At 38.5% G+C, this 21,381-nt stretch overlaps 1 protein-coding gene across 3 annotated transcripts in view; it reads left to right on the forward strand.

Moving 5' to 3' along the window:
- The first annotated feature begins 6,137 nt into the window (after positions 1 to 6,137).
- LOC137094067 (uncharacterized) overlaps positions 6,138 to 21,381 on the forward strand; it is a 16,306-nt gene continuing 1,062 nt past the window's right edge. Inside the window, exons 1-10 of one of the 3 annotated variants that reach the window (XM_067459312.1) lie at positions 6,138 to 6,453; positions 8,764 to 8,826; positions 10,786 to 10,993; positions 14,832 to 14,912; positions 15,546 to 15,632; positions 15,860 to 15,943; positions 16,898 to 16,984; positions 17,212 to 17,295; positions 20,228 to 20,314; positions 20,542 to 20,634. In XM_067459312.1, the coding sequence (XP_067315413.1) occupies positions 6,364 to 6,453; positions 8,764 to 8,826; positions 10,786 to 10,993; positions 14,832 to 14,912; positions 15,546 to 15,632; positions 15,860 to 15,943; positions 16,898 to 16,984; positions 17,212 to 17,295; positions 20,228 to 20,314; positions 20,542 to 20,634 (964 nt within the window). In that variant the 5' untranslated portion in view covers positions 6,138 to 6,363. Of the gene's footprint in view, positions 6,454 to 8,623; positions 8,827 to 10,785; positions 12,797 to 14,831; positions 14,913 to 15,545; positions 15,633 to 15,859; positions 15,944 to 16,897; positions 16,985 to 17,211; positions 17,296 to 20,227; positions 20,315 to 20,541; positions 20,635 to 21,381 lie in introns of those variants that run through there. The other 2 variants (XM_067459313.1, XM_067459311.1) reach the window with 2 other exon arrangements.

Raw genomic sequence — 21,381 nt, forward strand, 5'->3', positions numbered from 1 at the left:
TTTAAAGGCTTCTCTCAAGGTTTCAGAGAGGTCCTCAGATTGATGGTAAAATGAGAAAAAAAATGTGTGTATGTCCCCGGCAATACACACACATCTTGCTCTCTATCGCCCCCTAATATTTTTTGTGTTCACTGCGCCCGTATATAGTCAAAATAGTAACACTTTACAATAAGGTTCATAAGTTAACATTAATTAACTGCACTTATAAAGCATTTATTTATCTTTGTTAATGTTAATTTCAACATTTACTAATACTTTATTAAAATCTTGTTAACATTAGTCAATGCACTGTGAACTAACATGAACACAGGGTATCTGCAGGTTTCACCAAGTCAAATGTAAGACTTTTTTTTAAGACCTTTATGCATAGGAAATGCAGAATCACTAAATTACTAGCAAAGCAAATTAATTTATTTAAATTGAACAAATTATTAATAAATGTATTATTCATAGCTCAATCCTGGGATTAGCATTTTTTTTATATATATATATATATATATATATATATATATATATATATATATATATATATATATATATATATATATATATATATATACACACACACACACACACGTTAGCCTACATTTTTTATTATTATTATTTATTTATTTATTAATAAATTATTATTTATTTTATTTTGTGGTAGTTACTTCCATAAATTTGCGAACATTTTCATTTTTTTTCATAATTAGGATGCCACATTAACCACATTATGTTGTTAGATCCACAATAGTCACACATGACAATAAAACAAACAAAATGCATGAATCTTGTTTGGTATTAAAATAAAGGCTGGTTCAGTGGTGTGCTATTTATCTTTAATAACACGATCGCTTGAGGTGGGAAATATGATCAACATCTTAAAAGTAAACCACAGCAATAAGCAATTGCTTAATATAAGTAAAACATTTTCAAGTTATTAAGTAATCAAGTAAACTGGTCAGTAATAAAATATATACGTATAAACAAATGACAATAGGCTATTGTCAGAATAGGATAAATGAATACAACATAAAGATGCATATCTACAAACAGTGCTTTAAGTGTGCTATTTTCCCTAGTTTGTGTTCAAAAGTCAAAGGTGACCTCACAAAATACTTTTTCGGCCATAACTCAGCAATTGATCTGATAATTATGACTACATTTCACAAATGTCGATTGCCTAATAGTGCTGACAAAAGGTCAAAGGTCAACTTTTCTTCTATAATTTGTTTTCTTTGACTGCCCTTTTAAAAATGTATTAAATATAAATACATATAAAACTACAAGACCCACAGATATTATTTAGATATTTCATGGTTACTACTACTAAAACCAAATTACCTTGGATACTACAGTAATGATGTAGTACAGCCATGCTCAATAGATAAATATGATTATTATAGTTGTTTATTATAGTCATGGCTACTAACTACCAATGGTACATCAATGTAAATACATTTTCATAAATGTATCATTTATTAACAAGGATTACAGATCATTATCAATGTTTTAACGACTTTGAATTCAAACAGACCTCTAAAAAATTTTATTATATATCTTTGTGGTGTTTTTAATATGCTTTAAGAAAAACCATGTGAAAAATTCATAAGTCAACACCATTGCTGAGTATTTTTTAGCTTTATAGAGCAACCATTGACTACCATAGTAGGGAAAACAATATTATGATAGTCAATGGTTACTCTGTCTGCTTTGTTACAAACATTTTTCAAAATATCTTCTTTTGTGTTTATCAGAACAAAGAAACTCACACAGGTTTGGAACAACTTGAGGGATGACAGAATTTTCATTTTTGGGTGAACTATCCCTTTAAGTCAAAAGTGTAGGGCTATTTGTCAGCTCCACTCCGTCTCAAAAACTGCCTGCCAATGTGCAAGTGTGAATTTAAATTTCCTTTCGCGGCAGTTATAATAACACAAATCACATCACACCCAATAACTCATTCACCCTTAATTGCTGCTTTTTCCATAACAATCCAATTATTCCTGCCCACTAAAAGCTGCACAGATATATTTGCTTATCCCGATAGGCCTATCTATGTAAACGATTTAGAAAACGTTTCATCGTTTCACAATTTATATATTTATATATGACATCACCCATCCCTAACATGCAGTAATGTTAATGCTTCAAACACAGCTGACAAGCTACTTTAATCAACAAGTAGAATTGACCATGATATCCTCACCGTTTCAGAAAAGTCAAGAAGCAGCTGCGGCTCACATGCATGAGTGCTGGGGTTGGGGGAGGGGCGTGTCTGGTCTGAAAAGAGGTTGACTGGCTATTTTGAAAATACAAAAATACTCATCTTAAATGTATTTAAATACAAATTACATTACAGTTTTCAAAAGGCTTTAAAATACAAAATAGTATTTTGTATTTCAAATATGTATTTTAAATACATGTACAGGGTTGCCAACTCTCACGCATCTGGCGTGAGACTCGGCTCTGTGTCACGCTCTCACTCCGCCCAACTCAATCTCACGCCAAATTGCCAAACCTGCTTTTGATATTAAACAAAGCTATAAGCTTAAATTTTTAAAAATGTGTTTTAATGAAATTCAAACAATAAATAGCGTTTTGGCATGTATCTAATCTAGTTGCTCAAAAATATATTGCAGTCTTTGCATTCTAATAAATATATAGATATGATGATCAAACACTAGATTTCTTTAAATGTGAAATTTCAAAAATTGAATAACTTTCATCCTAATATTTTTAATGAATAATGATACTTATAAGCACTCACAAGTGAATATTAAGGAATATTAAGGAATGGCACATATAATTTGACCCAAGAAATGTTTAAACTAGTGCTAAAACAAACATATTTTTTCTTATTATGTACAGTAAATATACTAGACATAAACTGATACTGAATCAAGATCAACAGCATTACCCCCCCCCCCCCCCCCCGCCCCAAAAAAATCTCACTCCAACCTGACTTAAAAGTTGGCAACCCTGCATGTATCTGAAATACTGCCCATCACTGTGTGTGTACTACAGTAAGGCCGGGGACACACTGCAAGCGTGCCGTGAGCGTCTCGGCTGTGTGGCGTGTCCGTTTTTATTTCGGCTCCCATATTAACCGGTTAGAGCTTGCATACTGCCTGCGTTGCTCGTGAGCCGCGAGGAAAATGCGTGCATGCTTCAAATAGAAAAGAAGCCTATTTTTCACGCGACACGTGAGCGTGTTGGAAATGTCTCCAGGCAAAATACAATAGGAAAAGATGTTTATATGCAATTTTGACACGAATACATATTAATAAATGACATTTTCATGTTTGAAAGTCTGTAGGTTAACATAAATGCAGATATAGGCCTAATTGCAATAATAAAAAATGACAATTATCGATTTTGAAATATTGCAACTGTCAATACAGAATGAAATATTGTGTAGCCTATTTTGCTGTCAATACCATAGATATGTATGGGCAATAGGCTACTGCCGACGTTGTCTTTTCTGTATCAATAGGCAATCTATTTATATTTAACATGAAGTATAGGGCTTCCCTGTACATTAATAGCAGCAGCGTCGCGTCAGACACGCTCCTGGTGTGCAAAGACAGAGAAAACGCCAGGTAGCCACCCCACGGCTGTCACGCAACAGAAACGCCACGCTCACACCACGCTTGCAGTGTGTCTCCGGCCTAAGTTGAGTGAGTAGATCTCTGAGCTGGTGTGAATGAGTGGAGGTGAGGCTAATTTGCATATTTATGAATACACATATACTAAATGAGGCAAGGGTGTAGTTACATTCAAGCTATTTTAATGCATGAATTTAAAAAATTGCAGGAAAAAACATTTAAATATGTAATTTTGGTGATCAAAGATGAGTTTTAAAGGATAAATTATTGACTACATGGGGACTTTAAAGGAACACTTTACTTTTTTTTGAAAATAGGCTCATTTTCCAAGTCCCTTAGAGTGAAACAGCTGAGTTTTACCGTTTTTGAATACATTCAGCCGATCTCTGTATCTGGCGGTAGCACTTTTAGCATAGCTTAGCATACATCATTGAATCGGATTAGACCATTAGCATCGCGCTCAGAAATGACCATAGACTTTATTTTTCAAAGAGAATATTTTTCCTATTTAAAACCTGACTATTCTGTAGTTACATCGTGTACTAAGACCAAGTGATCCTTCGCCTGTGCTTCCCCATAATATAGTCCCAAATCAATATCTGCCTAGGAAATTGCCTAGTCTTAATCTGCATCGCTATTTGTACTCGTTCAATCAATCAATCAATCAATCATCTTTATTTCTATCGCTCTTCTCCAGCGCCGATTGTGTCAGAGCAGCTTCAGTGTTAAACAGGACAATACTGCAGCAGAATTAGATTTGGCTGTACAGTCGTTCTGGAGTAAACAGTGATGTTATCAGCTTATTTTAATTTATCAGAGAGAGACAATGTTGGCAGATCAGGATTAGAGTTTATAGAATTAAATTAAAACCTAATTAATAATTGTTATTTCTATAATTAGTTGAATAACTTTGATCATAATTTTATTTTGTTCCCAATCACCATTTGAAGTTAAAGGCTTCCGTATTCACTCGTTGTGAATATGCAGGCCACAATAAGTAATTAGGTGAGTGTTTTTTTTTTTTTTTGGATCACTTTTACTCGGGACATGCTATCTGGCAACATAGGATTCCATTAATTATGCTAAGCAAAGCTAGCGGCGACCCTGCCAAACTAAAACAATGCATGCATTGAGACACAAATGCATTTGCCCACATATCTAAATGTAGGAAAGAAGTTGAATAAGCCCTATTTCTAAAAACGGTGGAATATCGCTTTAATGTTTTCATATTACCTGTAAACGTTTTTCTAGTACAATCTGACCAGCCTTAAACTTCAAACGGTGATTGTCTGTGGTCCCCTGAGTGTCATATTAAGATGACAAGTCTCTAGAATGAGGGGAATGTTTTTCAAGCTTTTATGCAAGAATCACTTACATAGGTGTCTGTGTCTTATACCCACACATACCTTGAATGAAACGAGTCAAATTAGGGTTAGGGTTGGTCCTTTTTTCCATTGTAATTTATTACTTGGGGCCTAAATATAGGGTGACCACCTGGCTATTGATCTGTTGCAGGACAGTAGATGTGGTTTTGTGGGACACGTGTGATACACGTGTGAGCACGCGTCCAGTTTTGTGCGAGAACGGAATCTGCCTGTGAGTGGAGCGATTCCTGCTTGCGCATTTGATCCGCTCTCGCGTTACAATAATGCTCTCTCGACATTTGTCATAGAAACCGCCTTAAATTAAATATTAACGTGAAAAGAAAGTTGTGTTTGAAAGTTGCAATACATTTTTTTATTGGTTAAAATGAATGGAGAATATCCAAAGGTGCTCGACCATGGGATTGGCGCATGTTCATTGGAAATATTTGCCATCAGGATGAAAAAAATAATAACACCGACATAACTGAAATGCAGGACACTACTTAAATCTTATGGGACGTGGGACAAAAGCTCCCAATTTCGTGACTGTCCTGCAAAATGCGGCATGGGTGGTCACCCTACATGGGGCCCAAATACACGGTCCATGATGACATTTTAATTTTTAATTACTAATGTAGCATGTAACATTAACTTTTTTCTGGGACTCTTCACAATCAAACATTTTATCTGATTTCAAACTAATATATCAGTGTAGTTTGCCTGACAAATGACTATCAATTACCTACTTAGATCAGGTTTTTGCATAAAAATGATAAGGTTTAGGAAAAGATCATAGTATCATTGCTATAGTCTCGTAGTATCTATTTTTCACGTTAAATATGTTCAAGGCTTCCTTGTTCAATGAAAGCTGTGGCCCATTCCATCTTTTAGTCACTCACATGAGTAATAGTATATCAATATAGCCCAAATCAAATTAGCTACACCTTTACAATCTGCAATTTAAAACAGATTTCATTAATGCATCAAAAATATAATCCAGTATTTTCATTATTCTGAACTGAGTATAATGAATATACTTTTGGTACCAAGTATAATTTGCTGCTTATACGTTTTTTTCTCAAGTTAAATTTTAAATGCAGGACTATTAACAGTTTATACATTCTGGAACTTTAACTTAAATAAAATATCTGAATACTTCACAACTAATATAAATACAGTGAAATGTAGGGTGCATTGTTAATTTCTACTTTTAAGAGAGGAATTGTAGTATTTATTAATTTGCAGTTAACTGCAGTAATACATAGCAATTTAATATTGTTTTAAGCTGCCTTAAATTAATCCATAAAAAAACACAACTTTGAGCTGCACCTTCAGCGCCCAAAAGTACCGCTCTTAATTGATGGCCCCGCCCCTTGCCCTCCGCTTGCACTCTGCTGCGCGCGCTAACGATGAGTGACACTCACAACCTGGACAGGTTCAAGAGGAGACTCAAACTGCTACGAGCTCATCACAATAAATGCGAAAACTTCACACTACAGGTAAGATTTTATGATATTTAAGATCTCTAGCATTTTTTGGGGTGAACTTTCATGATTGGGTTGGGTGGGTAATTATATAAATGCTCACAAAGCAGTGCAGCTGTGAGTTTATGATCTGTGATCTGTATTCTGAACTGTGATGATCAGCGAGGGGGAGGGGGAGTGCAGTGTGAGTTTATGATCTGTATTCTGAACTGTGATGATCAGCGAGGGGGAGGGGGAGTGCAGTGTGAGTTTATGATCTGTATTCTGAACTGTGATGGTCAGAGAGGGGGAGGGGGAGTGCAGTGTGAGTTTATGATCTGTATTCTGAACTGTGATGATCAGCGAGGGGGAGGGGGAGTGCAGTGTGAGTTTATGATCTGTATTCTGAACTGTGATGATCAGCGAGGGGGAGGGGGAGTGCAGTGTGAGTTTATGATCTGTATTCTGAACTGTGATGATCAGCGAGGGGGAGGGGGAGTGCAGTGTGAGTTTATGATCTGTATTCTGAACTGTGATGATCAGCGAGGGGGAGGGGGAGTGCAGTGTGAGTTTATGATCTGTATTCTGAACTGTGATGATCAGAGAGGGGGAGGGGGAGTGCAGTGTGAGTTTATGATCTGTATTCTGAACTGGGATGATCAGAGAGGGGGAGGGGGAGTGCAGTGTGAGTTTATGATCTGTATTCTGAACTGTGATGATCAGAGAGGGGGAGGGGGAGTGCAGTGTGAGTTTATGATCTGTATTCTGAACTGTGATGATCAGCGAGGGGGAGGGGGAGTGCAGTGTGAGTTTATGATCTGTATTCTGAACTGTGATGATCAGAGAGGGGGAGGGGGAGTGCAGTGTGAGTTTATGATCTGTATTCTGAACTGTGATGATCAGCGAGGGGGAGGGGGAGTGCAGTGTGAGTTTATGATCTGTATTCTGAACTGTGATGATCAGAGAGGGGGAGGGGGAGTGCAGTGTGAGTTTATGATCTGTGATCTGAACTGTGATGATCAGAGAGGGGGAGGGGGAGTGCAGTGTGAGTTTATGATCTGTATTCTGAACTGGGATGATCAGAGAGGGGGAGGGGGAGTGCAGTGTGAGTTTATGATCTGTATTCTGAACTGTGATGATCAGAGAGGGGGAGGGGGAGTGCAGTGTGAGTTTATGATCTGTATTCTGAACTGTGATGGTCAGAGAGGGGGAGGGGGAGTGCAGTGTGAGTTTATGATCTGTATTCTGAACTGTGATGATCAGCGAGGGGGAGGGGGAGTGCAGTGTGAGTTTATGATCTGTATTCTGAACTGTGATGGTCAGAGAGGGGGAGGGGGAGTGCAGTGTGAGTTTATGATCTGTATTCTGAACTGTGATGATCAGAGAGGGGGAGGGGGAGTGCAGTGTGAGTTTATGATCTGTATTCTGAACTGTGATGATCAGCGAGGGGGAGGGGGAGTGCAGTGTGAGTTTATGATCTGTATTCTGAACTGTGATGATCAGAGAGGGGGAGGGGGAGTGCAGTGTGAGTTTATGATCTGTATTCTGAACTGTGATGGTCAGAGAGGGGGAGGGGGAGTGCAGTGTGAGTTTATGATCTGTATTCTGAACTGTGATGATCAGCGAGGGGGAGGGGGAGTGCAGTGTGAGTTTATGATCTGTGATCTGTATTCTGAACTGTGATGATCAGAGAGGGGGAGGGGGAGTGCAGTGTGAGTTTATGATCTGTATTCTGAACTGTGATGATCAGAGAGGGGGAGGGGGAGTGCAGTGTGAGTTTATGATCTGTATTCTGAACTGTGATGATCAGAGAGGGGGAGGGGGAGTGCAGTGTGAGTTTATGATCTGTATTCTGAACTGTGATGATCAGCGAGGGGGAGGGGGAGTGCAGTGTGAGTTTATGATCTGTGATCTGTATTCTGAACTGTGATGATCAGAGAGGGGGAGGGGGAGTGCAGTGTGAGTTTATGATCTGTATTCTGAACTGTGATGATCAGCGAGGGGGAGGGGGAGTGCAGTGTGAGTTTATGATCTGTATTCTGAACTGTGATGATCAGCGAGGGGGAGGGGGAGTGCAGTGTGAGTTTATGATCTGTATTCTGAACTGTGATGATCAGAGAGGGGGAGGGGGAGTGCAGTGTGAGTTTATGATCTGTATTCTGACATTTAGAATTTTTTTTTGAAATGCAAAGTATTGAAGAAAAAACCCTCTAAAATTGTCTTTTTTTGCAACGCTAAAACTGTCCCATTGGGTGTTTAAAAGTTCGACACACACTTGCAGTCTTGTTTTTGAACTTCAAATACTATATTATAATAATTCATATTGATTATACTTTTTGTTAACAGATTGTGACACCGCTCCAAAAAGAGGTTTTTGTACCAAGTCTGAGACGTACTAAAAGTGACATGGTAAGTTTTTGAGGGATTGTCCCTTGACTATCCTGAAAATATTATTACTTTAAGATCATACATGTGCATTGCATCTGCGCTTCTCAGTTTACTCGTTTTTGGCAAGCTTTGAAGTTTTTCCATCTTTTGCACCTAATAAGCGAAAGTTAAATGTTCACTGAGCGTTTTCAACGCGATCAAGTGTTTAGATGTCCTCTCGATCAGATTAGAAAAATAATCCAATCTGATAGAAATTTTATTTGGATCTAGCAATTAAGGTAAAAAAGCTTTGCAGTCCGATCAAGCCATTAATCGAATTCCTAATGGTAGGGATACACCTATATGAACACTTTGGCTGATACGATATTTCTTTATATTTGAAAGCTGATAACCGATATATGGGCCGATAAATCTAAACATATTTTTTATAAACTTTGAGAGCCTGAGATGCCATCATTCATCTAGATAGAGAAACACTAACAGTTGATTTTCTGAAAGAAAATAAAAAAAAATATTGATGTAAATATAATCTCTAATATTATCTCAGTAAATTATATTCTCAAGCAATATTCTCATCAGTGTTCATTCAGCTATGATGCATTTAAATCTAGGATATTTTGTGTAAGAGCCCAAACAGTATCCTAGTGAAATAATGCATATCTATATTTTCATATGATTTGGCAGTTAATTTGAATAAACATCAAAAATCCCAAAGGTATGCATCATACCCGACATCTAGATGAACACCTAACAGTAAGTTTTATGAACGCAAGTCATTCTTTTAAAATGCTATTGCAGTTAGAAACGTGCATACCAATGTTGTATGTAACTTTAGAGATGGTCCCTAAATTTGCCATCGAAGTCGAGCCAACTTTTTGCCTGTATTATCAGATGCGCTGTGGTTCTGCTGTGTGTGTTTTAAAATACCATATATACCCGAAATAAGAACACTTTAGGGCTGTTACCAATCAAATTAAATAATTTACACTAAAAAATTACAACTGCATTAAATAATGTTATGAGATTTGTATTTTTGGATAAATAAGAAATGTTGGAAAGTATGTTTAAACATGAAACTAAACCTCCAGTAGTTGGCAGCAGGTGAGTCTTAATGAGCGAGTCATTCGTTCAAACGGCTGGTTCATTCAAGAATGAGGCAGTCGTTTACCAACAGGTCATTGAATCTTTGATTCACCGATTCATTCAAACACTGAATCATTCAGTAACGCACACTGTTGCTGTAAGACGCATTATGGTTCTGCTGTTTGGAACTTTGTTGCTTAGAATCTTTGTTTTTAACTATTTTCGCTGCTGAAATAGAACAAAAACACTCAATATTGCATCTAAAATGTAAGTTACTTAATGTTCATTTGTTTATGGAACTGACTGTTATATGAAATCAGTGTCATCTTCGTGATGATATTCAGGAGAAAACACTTTTGGTTGAGTGATGTCGTTTAATTGTATCATATGTTATAAATATAAAAACATTTTGAATGTTTAGTGCAGTTTCTCTGTGTGAACAGTGCTCATATGTTATCGTCAGTTTAATATGTGACTTTGTCTATATTGTGAATATAAGACCACCCCCCCCCCATTTTTCAGCCTATTTTTAGGACACAAAACCTTGTCTTATATTTGGGTATATGCTGTATTTTCATTGCTGAAATAGAACAAAAACAGTCAACCACTGTGTGCTGAATGAATCTCATTGTACACATCTCTGCTTTTGAGTGCAGATTTCAGTGAGTGAACGCGCGCTCTGAACAAAACCCCAGCTAATCTAAACGTCTCTAATTATTAGACATCGCATTCATAAACTCAATAGAAACGTATGTGATTGGTTATAAAGTTTGATTGGTCATAATTACAATTGACCTCAATTAGTATCAGTAATTCAGAATTCCATCTTCAAAATGATGGTAAAGTGTCTCTATAAAGTTAAAGTATCTCATGATGATTCGTGCTTTTAACTTGCAGTCAGAAGATATTCATGAGGAGACAGGAGAAAGTGATTCTGTGGAATCTGAAGTATCCAGTTGTGCTGGACTAGATCCAGATTATAATCCAGATTGCAATGGTGGATCATCATGCAGTGAGGATTTAAGCCCAGTGAAAGGCGGAACATATAGACTGTCCGGTGAAGAAGAAGAATTTGAAGGTTCTTCAAGTGACGATCAGATAAGAGGCAAGTGCACGGTTAATAAAAAAAAGAACTCAATGACTTATGTGAAAAGACACAATCAACAGAAGACAAATGAAACAAATAAAGGCAAATCAACTGTGACTCTAAAAACCTGTACAAAAAGGGAAGACCGTAAACGAGCGTGGGACAAAAAACATTATTGCCTCTATTGTAGCCAGGCACATTCTAAGATATCAAGACATTTAGAAAGAAAGCATGCTGAAATTAAAGATGTGGCATATGCCTTTAGCTTTCCTTTGAGATCAAAAGAAAGAAAGACACTTTTGGAACAGCTGCGCAATAAAGGCGACTTCAAACACAACACAGAAGTTCTGGAGAAAGGTAGAGGAGAAATAGTGACGTGGAAGCAGCCCTCTGATCAAGTGTCTGTAAAGGAGTATTTGCCTTGCCCATACTGTTATGGTATGTTCCGGAAAAAGGACTTATGGAGACATCAGTCGTCCTGCAAAACAAAAAAATCATGCGTGAAAGATAAACAAAAAAATACACGAGGGAGAGTTCAAAGTTGTGCTGCATGCCTGCTACCCATAGCAGCTTCCTCAGATGGATGTCAGAACATAATAAACAACATGCGGCAGGATGATGTGTCTTTTCACGTCAGAAAGGATTCTCTCATATGTAAGTATGGCGAATCACTATATGCAAAACATGGTCGTGTGAAGTCGAGGCACCAGTATATAGCTCAAAGAATGCGGGAGCTTGGTCGGTTCATGTTGGTGGCAAAGGATATGGACAAGACTGTCAATGTTCTTGAAGATCTGTGTGCCCCATCAAAATTTCAGCTCGTGGTCAATGCAGCTAAACGTCTGACACAGTTTAGTCCAGGGAAAAATGAATACAGAAAGCCTTCAACAGCGGTCAAAATTGGATTCTGTCTTAAAGGGGCTGTGGAGGTCATGATTGGACAGGCTCTTATGAATGATGATGATCTGGCAGAGAAGAAAGCAAAGAAATTCTTTGAACTTTTGGAGAAAAACTGGAGGAACAGTGTTTCTATCATTGCTCACCAAACCATGCAAGAAAAAAGATGGAATAAAGAAGATGACATCCCCCTCACCAAAAATGTGATTGCTCTGAGAAACCATCTCAGGATGGTAGAAGATGACGCAAGGGCGGAACTGAAGCAACAAATGAGTTTAAGAGCATATAAGACATTAAATGAGACGGTTCTGGCACAAGTCATTATTTTCAACAAACGGCGGGAAGGGGAAGCATCACGCCTGACTCTTGAGATCTACACGAAAGCAAGTACAAGTGCCATTAATGAAGACATCTATGAAACCTTGTCACCATTAGAAAAGGAGCTAAGCAAGATACTAACCCGCATAGAAATCAGGGGGAAAAGAGGAAAGAAGGTTCCGGTTTTCTTGACGGACAGAATGAAAGAGTCAATCGATTTGTTGGTTAAAAGGAGATAAGAAGCTGGTGTACCTGCTGAAAATCCCTATCTCTTTGCAAGACCTGGCGTGATGACAAACATCCGTGGATGTGACTGTCTGCGAAAATATGCAAATGAAAGTAAAGCAGAAAACCCAGAACTCCTAAGGTCAACTAAATTAAGAAAACAGGTTGCCACACTCTGCCAACTCTTGGACCTTAGCGAACAAGAGCTGGAGCAAGTTGCAAGGTTCATGGGTCATGACATTAGAGTTCACCGTGACTTTTATAGACAGACGGACAAAACCTTTCAAATTGCCAAGATAAGTAAGCTTCTGTTCGCAATGGAGCAAGGCACTGAGACCTTAAGAGGGAAGAACCTGAACACGCTTCATCCTTCCGTATGTGGTATGTATGCACTGTTTTATCACCAATGCAATTGTATTGTGTATTCTTACATCTTTATATTTTAAGTAAATTTTTAAAGGGGGGGTGAAACACTCAGTTTCAGTCAATCTCATGTCAATATGTCCATTCCTGACATTTCCTCACTACTAAATATTCCACGCTCAACTGTTAGTGGGATTATAACAAAGTGGAAGCCATTGGGAACAACAGCAACTCAGCCACGAAGTGTTAAATCCCAGAGCGGGGTCAGCGCATGCTGAGGGTCACAGTGCGCAGAAGTCTCCAACTTTCTGCAGAGTCAACAGCTCCAGACCTCCAGACTCCTGTGGCCTTCAGATGAGCTCAAGAACAGCGGAGAGAGCTTCATGGAATGGGTTTCCATGGCCGAGCAGCTCATCCAAGCCTTACATCACCAAGAGCAATGCAAAGCGTGGGATGCAGTGGAGTAAAGCAGCCGCCACTGGACTCTAGAGCCGTGAGACGTGTTCTCTGAGCGATCAATCAGGCTTCAGTCGGACAATCCCATGGACGAGTCTGGGTTTGGCGGTCGCCAGGAGAACGGGACTTGCCTGACGGCATTGTACCAAGTGTAAAGTTTGGTGGAGGGGGGATTATGGGCTGGGGTTGTTTTTCAGGGATTGGCTCCTTAGTTCCAGTTAAAGGAACTCGTAATGCTTCAGCATACCAAGACATTTTGGACAATTTCACGCTCCTGACTTTGTGGGATCAGTTTGTGGACGGCCCCTTCCTGTCCCAGCATGACTGCGCTCCAGTGCACAAAGCGTCGCTCCATAAAGACATGGATGAGGAGTTTGGTGTGGAGGAACTTGACTGGCCTGCACAGAGTCCTGAGCTCAACCCGATAGAACAGCTTTGGGATGAATTAGAGCGGAGACTGAGAGCCAGGCCTTCTCGTCCAACATCAGTGCCTGACCTCACAAATGAGCTTCTAGAAGAATGGGCAAAAATCCCCATAAACACACTCCTAAACCTTGAGGAAAGCCTTCCCAGAAGAGCTGGAGCTGTTAGAGAGGGTGGGCCGACTCCATATTAAAGGACAACTCCGGTGAGAAATGCCCCTAGGGGTGATTAACAGATGGTTAGCGAGTAGATCGTTCTCTGGGATGCGTTTTCATGAAATCGAATGTAAAGAGTTTTATCTCTAAACACAGATTAGCTTATAATGCTTGTCTATGGGGCACAGGGTAGTGAAATTAAACCGCTAGTTAATACCACTAACAAGGCTCAAAAATGTAATTAAATTTCACAAACTTAATTCCTATCGAGCAGCTCACTTAGCACAGCGTTCGTGGCTCGATTGGTCGAGACTGTTTTCTAAGATGGCTGCCGTCTGTAAACGCATAATGGACTGTGTTTATAAAGTGTCTTCTTATTAAACTGTTTGTACTCTTACAAAGTTCTCAATGCTTCGGTCTGCATGTAGGGACCCTCATTATGCTGCCGTGTTAGTGTGAGGTTATTTTGAGCCTTGTTAGTCGCATTAACTAGCGATTTAATTCCCCTTACCCTGTGCCCCATAGACAAGCGTTATAAACTAATCTGTGTTTAGAGATAAAACTCTTTACATTCGATTTCATGAAAACGCATCCCAGAGAACGATCTACTCGGTAACCATCTGATAATTACCCCTAGGGTCATTTCTCACCGGAGTTGTCCTTTTAAGGATTAATAATGGGATGGCATTAAAGCTCATGTGCATTGAAAGGCAGGCGTCACAAAACTCTTGGCAATACAGTATAAATGCAGTACTTGTTTATAAAATTCCAAGAATTAATAAACAAAATAGTGAAATTTTTCTGTAATGCTTTATAATGCTAACTGGAATAGGATTTGTTTAAAATGTTTTTGACTGGTAAAGGAACACTTGTAATTTCTGCTATTGAAAATAGTGTAAAAGCAACAACTGACAACAGTAGATCAAATTTAGTATGTATAGCTCTATTAATCAAAAGTATGTACTTATGACTTTTGGACAATCAATCACTAATATTCTTTTTTTTTAAATCTTTTATAGGTGAAAGTTCCATATCAACTTCTGTTTTAAAGAGACAATCAAAAAAAGGACAAGGGAAGAGAGGAAGAGAGTTCAATGAGGGTAAGATTTAAACATTTGTGTTGTTTGTGTTGAAATCATCTCCCAGTAAAATGTTCAATACAGAACCACCACTATGACCTACTATGTAAATAGTGTTTTTTCATGAAATTCACTTTTAGCAAAGCAACCTAAAGATTGTTTTTCATACTTCCTCCCACCTTTTCTTTATCTTATTTTAGTAAATTTGAGTTTGGTACACATACACCATACAAAAGCAGTGCAACAGATGTATTTTAAACAAAGGGTTGAGTGGTAGCTTATTTGGAGCCCATATCCCTATTTAGAGCTTTTAAAAATCAACATTAAAACAGCCAAAATAATTGATAAAAACAGAAGGTTTAAAACTACAGCACAGATAAAACTGAAGGTGTGCATACATTTGTCCACAAGGCTAAGTGTGCATATAATGTACATGAAATTACTCTATGAATACAATTTGTAAACGGTTTTGACAAGTGAATCTTAACAGTCCATCAAAATATGTTGAGTGTTCACATATTTTTGGTTGCTTAATCTGTTGTATGGGCTTGGATTGTCAAAGAAAATAATAACACTTCTTCCAGACACCGTCATTGTTCGGTACAGTCTTTCTTACACTGCAGAAGATGAGGAATCACTTTTTGTTTTTTTCAGGCGGATGTTCCGACCTCATTTCCCCTCAAAAATCACCTGCTCAATGCAGTGAAGACGAGGATGAGGATGGAGGTTCGGATGTAGTTGGTGAGTTAAATACTGTTCTTCATCACACCACAATTATTTATAGAACACACCTGCCTTTAGTTATAGGAGCCTAATGAAGGATATGTTACAGCAAAGCTCATAAAGGCCTTAACAGTTAAAGACTGTTAGTCAGATTTCATCATCAGCTTCAGTTCACATGGATGTTGAAGATCCAACAATACCTGAGATTCACTAAAGTAGCAGGAACTAATGTTTGTCTTTTGCAGATCTCAGTCATAGAGCAAGTCACGCCATGAAGCCCTCACCCAAGAGAATGAAGAAAAGAGGAAAACAGACAAGCAAAGCAAAGGGTATGTTATTTTGAAGTATTAGCTTCTTGGATGGATAGAATGTCATTACAAACAATGGCTAGTTGCTGATCCTAAATTATTAAAGGGTTAGTTCACCCAAAACTGAAAATTGTCATCATTTACTCACCCTCATGTCTCTCCAAATCCTTAAGACCTTTTTTCATGTTCTTGATGAAATCTGAGAGCTTGATTTTCATCCATAGACAGTTACACAACTTCATTTTCTAGGCCCAGAAAAGTAGTAAAGTCTTCCGGTTTTAAAATGACTTGAGGGCAAGTAACGCCTGTTTCACACCGCAAGCGTGAGCAGCACCGTGACTGCAGCTGCAGACCGAGAGCCTTTACCTGTCTGAGTATTAAATACTAAACGAAAGTTTGTTATATTTTCTGGCTAGTTTACTTTATTTTTTATAATCATAACCATACTTTCACCCAACCTGAATAATCAAAACAAGTTTAAATTGCTTAAATCTTCCACAGATATTTTTTATTCTTCGTTTTCTTCTCTGGCATACTCCAGTTATTGTTCAAATACACTACACGTGCTTCCTGTGTGCATTTTAGGCACTTTTTGTGTGAAATCATATTTATTTTGTCCTTTAAAAGTGTGCTTTCACTTTAATTGAGCGTCAGGAGCGTCAGCAGCGCAGCAAAAATAGGCTCGCCGCCGAAACCCCCGCTTCACTGCTGCTCACGCGACGCTCCTGCTTGACGCTCACGCGCTGCTCCTGCTCCCGGTGTGAATGCACTCATTGATTAACATGGGCGCCGGAAAAAATACGTGCTGCTCACGCGCCGCTCACGCTTGCGGTGTGAAGCGGCCGTAATTAAGGACAGAATTTCATTTTTGGGTGACCTAACCCTTTAATTGCTTGTTAGACATGAATGATGTATTTTAAAATAAACAGCATCTTACACTGCAGAAGATGAGGAATCACTTTTTGTTTTTTTCAGGCGGATGTTCCGACCTCATTTCCCCTCAAAAATCACCTGCTCAATGCAGTGAAGACGAGGATGAGGATGGAGGTTCGGATGTAGTTGGTGAGTTAAATACTGTTCTTCATCACGCCACAATTATTTATAGAACACACCTGCCTTTAGTTATAGGAGCCTAATGAAGGATATGTTACAGCAAAGCTCATAAAGGCCTTAACAGTTAAAGACTGTTAGTCAGATTTCATCATCAGCTTCAGTTCACATGGATGTTGAAGATCCAACAATACCTGAGATTCACTAAAGTAGCAGGAACTAATGTTTGTCTTTTGCAGATCTCAGTCATAGAGCAAGTCACGCCATGAAGCCCTCACCCAAGAGAATGAAGAAAAGAGGAAAACAGACAAGCAAAGCAAAGGGTATGTTATTTTGAAGTATTAGCTTCTTGGATGGATAGAATGTCATTACAAACAATGGCTAGTTGCTGATCCTAAATTATTTAAAGGTCCCGTTTTTCATGTGTTTTTGACATGGGTTTTTCCCACCGTTGCCTTATCTGTACAGCGCTGTTTCCTCTGTCCTACAAACGGCCTGATGATTTCCTTGTTCTATGAAGTCCCTCCTTCAGAAACACGTAACGAGTTCTGATTGGGCCAGCGCTTCCCGTGTTGTGATTGGATGGAAAGGTCCCGCCTCTTACGATAACGGGGAGATGCAAGCGCTGAATGCGCGCTCTTCTCCACGTGAGAGCAACGAGGCCACGCCCCCTATTTTGCGTGTTCTTGTGGGCGGAGGGTTCGTCAACAAACGGTTCTAGTGCCGTCATCACAGCAGGAAGTGCAGCGCTGTAGTCTAAACCGGCCGCTCGCTGTCGGCTTTGAAAGGGAACTTCTGTTAAATAAAATATCTCGCTTGGCATTGAACTTTTTGAGCTTTATAATTGTACAGGTATTATTTATGCTCTAACAGCAACATTACACACTAACTAAAGTTTGAAAGATGGAATCGCGAAGAATGGGACCTTTAAGGGTTAGTTCACCCAAAACTGAAAATTGTCATCATTAGCCCCGTTTCCACCGCAGGAACTTTGGGTGGTACTTCGTGTGTTTAGACCGCAGGAACCAGGGTCTAAATGAAGTTCCGGGTAAATATTTCCCCCTCCAAGCGGCCCTGCTCGCGGGGTAGTACTATTTCAAAGTTCAGGAACTTTCGAGGGCGGGACTTGGGCGCTGAACATGCTGATTGGTTGAGCTCACGCAGCATTTTATTTCAACCGGCATTTTTAAAAGTCTTTTGCGAGGTTCGTTCTGCGTTCAGTAAATATCAGTCTTGCTCTCTGTCTGATGGCGCGCGTTCGTCTCAGCCATCTCACGTTCAATGTCCGTAATAGCTGATAATAATATACATTGTCATTTTAAATCTAGCTTTACAAGCTTTCTGAATATGCTGCATGCTGCTGAATCTGCATATTAGTGCTCTTTTCTGTCGTTGTTAATTACCTCTTTAGTAAACCTATACATAACCAGCAAAAGCAGCACAGCTTGAATCTCTTCCATACTCGTTATTCATTTTTTTTCACCATGTAAACGACCTGACCGATTACTATAAGTGTGTGTCCTTACATGAGGTGACGGCGCGCGCCGCGCTCATGTTGACAAGAGAGGAAAGCTAATTTTTCTGAGGGGTAAACTTTTTATTTCGTAAGTTATGAAGATAATGTTGGAGTAATAACTCAGCGTATATTGCCCCAGGCAGTTTTTACTTTAACTGCGCCTGACAGAAGATTTTTTTTCTGAGATGATTATTACACTTTACAACAAATAGCTATAAATAATACTGTATTAGTCCTGGTGGCCGTTAAGAGTTGCTATGGCTACAGTTAACACACTCCAGCTGCTGGAGAGAAAACAGCGGAGACATTTCTGATGCGGCAGACAAACTGCATGTGACAAAATGATTGCGATTGAAAGTAGGGCTGTTTCGAATGCCATTTTTTGAGCTTCGAAGCTTAGGTGGCAATCAATATCGAATATTCGAAGCTTCGGTGGGTGGGGCTAAATATATAATAATAGTGTCGGTTTGCATTTGTATCATCTTTCACGACTTCACGTTTCACTCTTCGGCATCGTAAATGTGTTGCGGCAGACCCAGTGGAGTGCATTTGGTGCAATATGATCAGGTGGCACACATTCTTTAAATATTAATAAACATTTAATAATCTTTTAAATAGAACAGTTTCCGGTACGCATTACACGGGCAGGTTTATGCTCCGAAAACGGACAGTGCACAAGTGATACAAAACACAAAGTCTGTTGAGAGCAAGAACTTTAATAAGGTATTAATAACGAACCTTTCTTTAAAACAAATGAATCCCAAAACAGAAATTAAATTAGTAACACACAGTGATTTCAATGAACTGTAATAAATAAAGAACACGGTAGCATGCTTATAAACAGTTGAATAAGAATAAATGAATTGTTTTTAAAATGACACAAAATGTAATATCTATTACAATTAGTTTTATTCTATATAAGGGATTTATTTTGTCTTATTCTGACTTTTTGTTAATTTAAATCTTTAAAATGCGCAATGCTTTTATTGAAAGCATGTTGCGGTGTTTTTTTAAATTTATTATTATTATTTCAAGCATGAGTGAGAATGAGTCCACGACGGAAGTCACGTGTTGAAAAAAAACAAAAACGAATATTCGAATCTCAAAACTGAAAATCGAATGCCACCTCACCGAACGAATATTCGATTATTCTAGTACAGCCCTAATTGAAAGTCATCACATGTAAACACCAGATCGGTTTAGATAACGTCTCATGTAAACAGTCCACTAAATCTTTCAATCGGTACACTTAAAAATGATTACTGTCCGTCACTGGCTTGGAGGAGCAGTCGCGCGCAGTCCTACATCACCGGACTAATCTGCCTAATCTTCTCGGAACTTTAGATCGCGGTGGAAACGCAGACAGCTGCAGGTCTGGGGGGAGAAAAGTTCCTGTAAAAAAGTTCCTGGTACAAATTGTTCCGGGTAATTTTGGTGGAAACGGGGCTATTTACTCACCCTCATGTCTCTCCAAATCCTTAAGACCTTTATTCATGTTCTTGATGAAATCTGAGAGCTTGATTTTCATCCATAGACAGTTACACAACTTCATTTTCTAGGCCCAGAAAAGTAGTAAAGTCTTCCAGGCTTAAAATGACTTGAGGGCGAGTAATTAAGGACAGAATTTCATTTTTGGGTGACCTAACCCTTTAATTGCTTGTTAGACATGAATGATGTATTTTAAAATAAACAGCATCTTACACTGCAGAAGATGAGGAATCACTTTTTGTTTTTTTCAGGCGGATGTTCCGACCTCATTTCCCCTCAAAAATCACCTGCTCAATGCAGTGAAGACGAGGATGAGGATGGAGGTTCGGATGTAGTTGGTGAGTTAAATACTGTTCTTCATCACGCCACAATTATTTATAGAACACACCTGCCTTTAGTTATAGGAGCCTAATGAAGGATATGTTACAGCAAAGCTCATAAAGGCCTTAACAGTTAAAGACTGTTAGTCAGATTTCATCATCAGCTTCAGTTCACATGGATGTTGAAGATCCAACAATACCTGAGATTCACTAAAGTAGCAGGAACTAATGTTTGTCTTTTGCAGATCTCAGTCATAGAGCAAGTCACGCCATGAAGCCCTCACCCAAGAGAATGAAGAAAAGAGGAGAAAAAGTGGCTAAGAGAGGAAAACTGAAGGGTAAGTTTAATAAATCTTGAGTAGTGAGTAGCACCAGGGTTTTTCCTATTGTAAGTTGTCAGTTGTATTTGTATAGAGCTTTTCATAAACACTTGTTAAAAGCAGTTTTACAGAGCTTGCGTGTTACTAAAATAGAATAATTTTAAGACATTTAAAAATGTAACTATTTAAAGACTTAAGATGGATTGCATTTATGATTTAAAGTCTTAGTTCCCTGTAAGCAGGCCACAGCTGCAGGATTTTGATTAGGTCAAGTCAAGTCTCCTTCATTTATTCAGCGCTTTCACAATACAGATAGTTTCAAATGCTTTACAGTGATAACAGGAGATTAATGGAAGAGAGATTGTTTTGTTCTATACTCATGAAAAAGTTATTTTCCAGCTAAAGTAAGTTTATGATTGATTCAGTTCCGTTGTAAATAATCCTTAGTTATTCATTAGGTTGAGAAAGCGGGGAAAACCTGCTGTCCTCACTCATCAATAGGGCCTCAACCAACAGTTATTTTTATAATTGATGAATCTAATGATTACTTGAACAGTTATTTGACTATACAGTAAGTGAGTGTAACAATACACATCTCATGATTTGGTACAGTAATACAAAACTGAACTCAAGGTTCACAATGTGGATCATGAGTCTTTAAAAACGGAGACGGTTAAAAACGTTTTAAAAAAAATCTCTTTAAGGATGAAATTACTTTTTGACAAAATCATATAGCCCTACATTTGGGAACTTTCTGTGGGCAAG

This window comes from Pseudorasbora parva, chromosome 12 (assembly GCF_024679245.1).
Source record: "Pseudorasbora parva isolate DD20220531a chromosome 12, ASM2467924v1, whole genome shotgun sequence".
Lineage (NCBI taxonomy): Eukaryota > Metazoa > Chordata > Actinopteri > Cypriniformes > Gobionidae > Pseudorasbora > Pseudorasbora parva.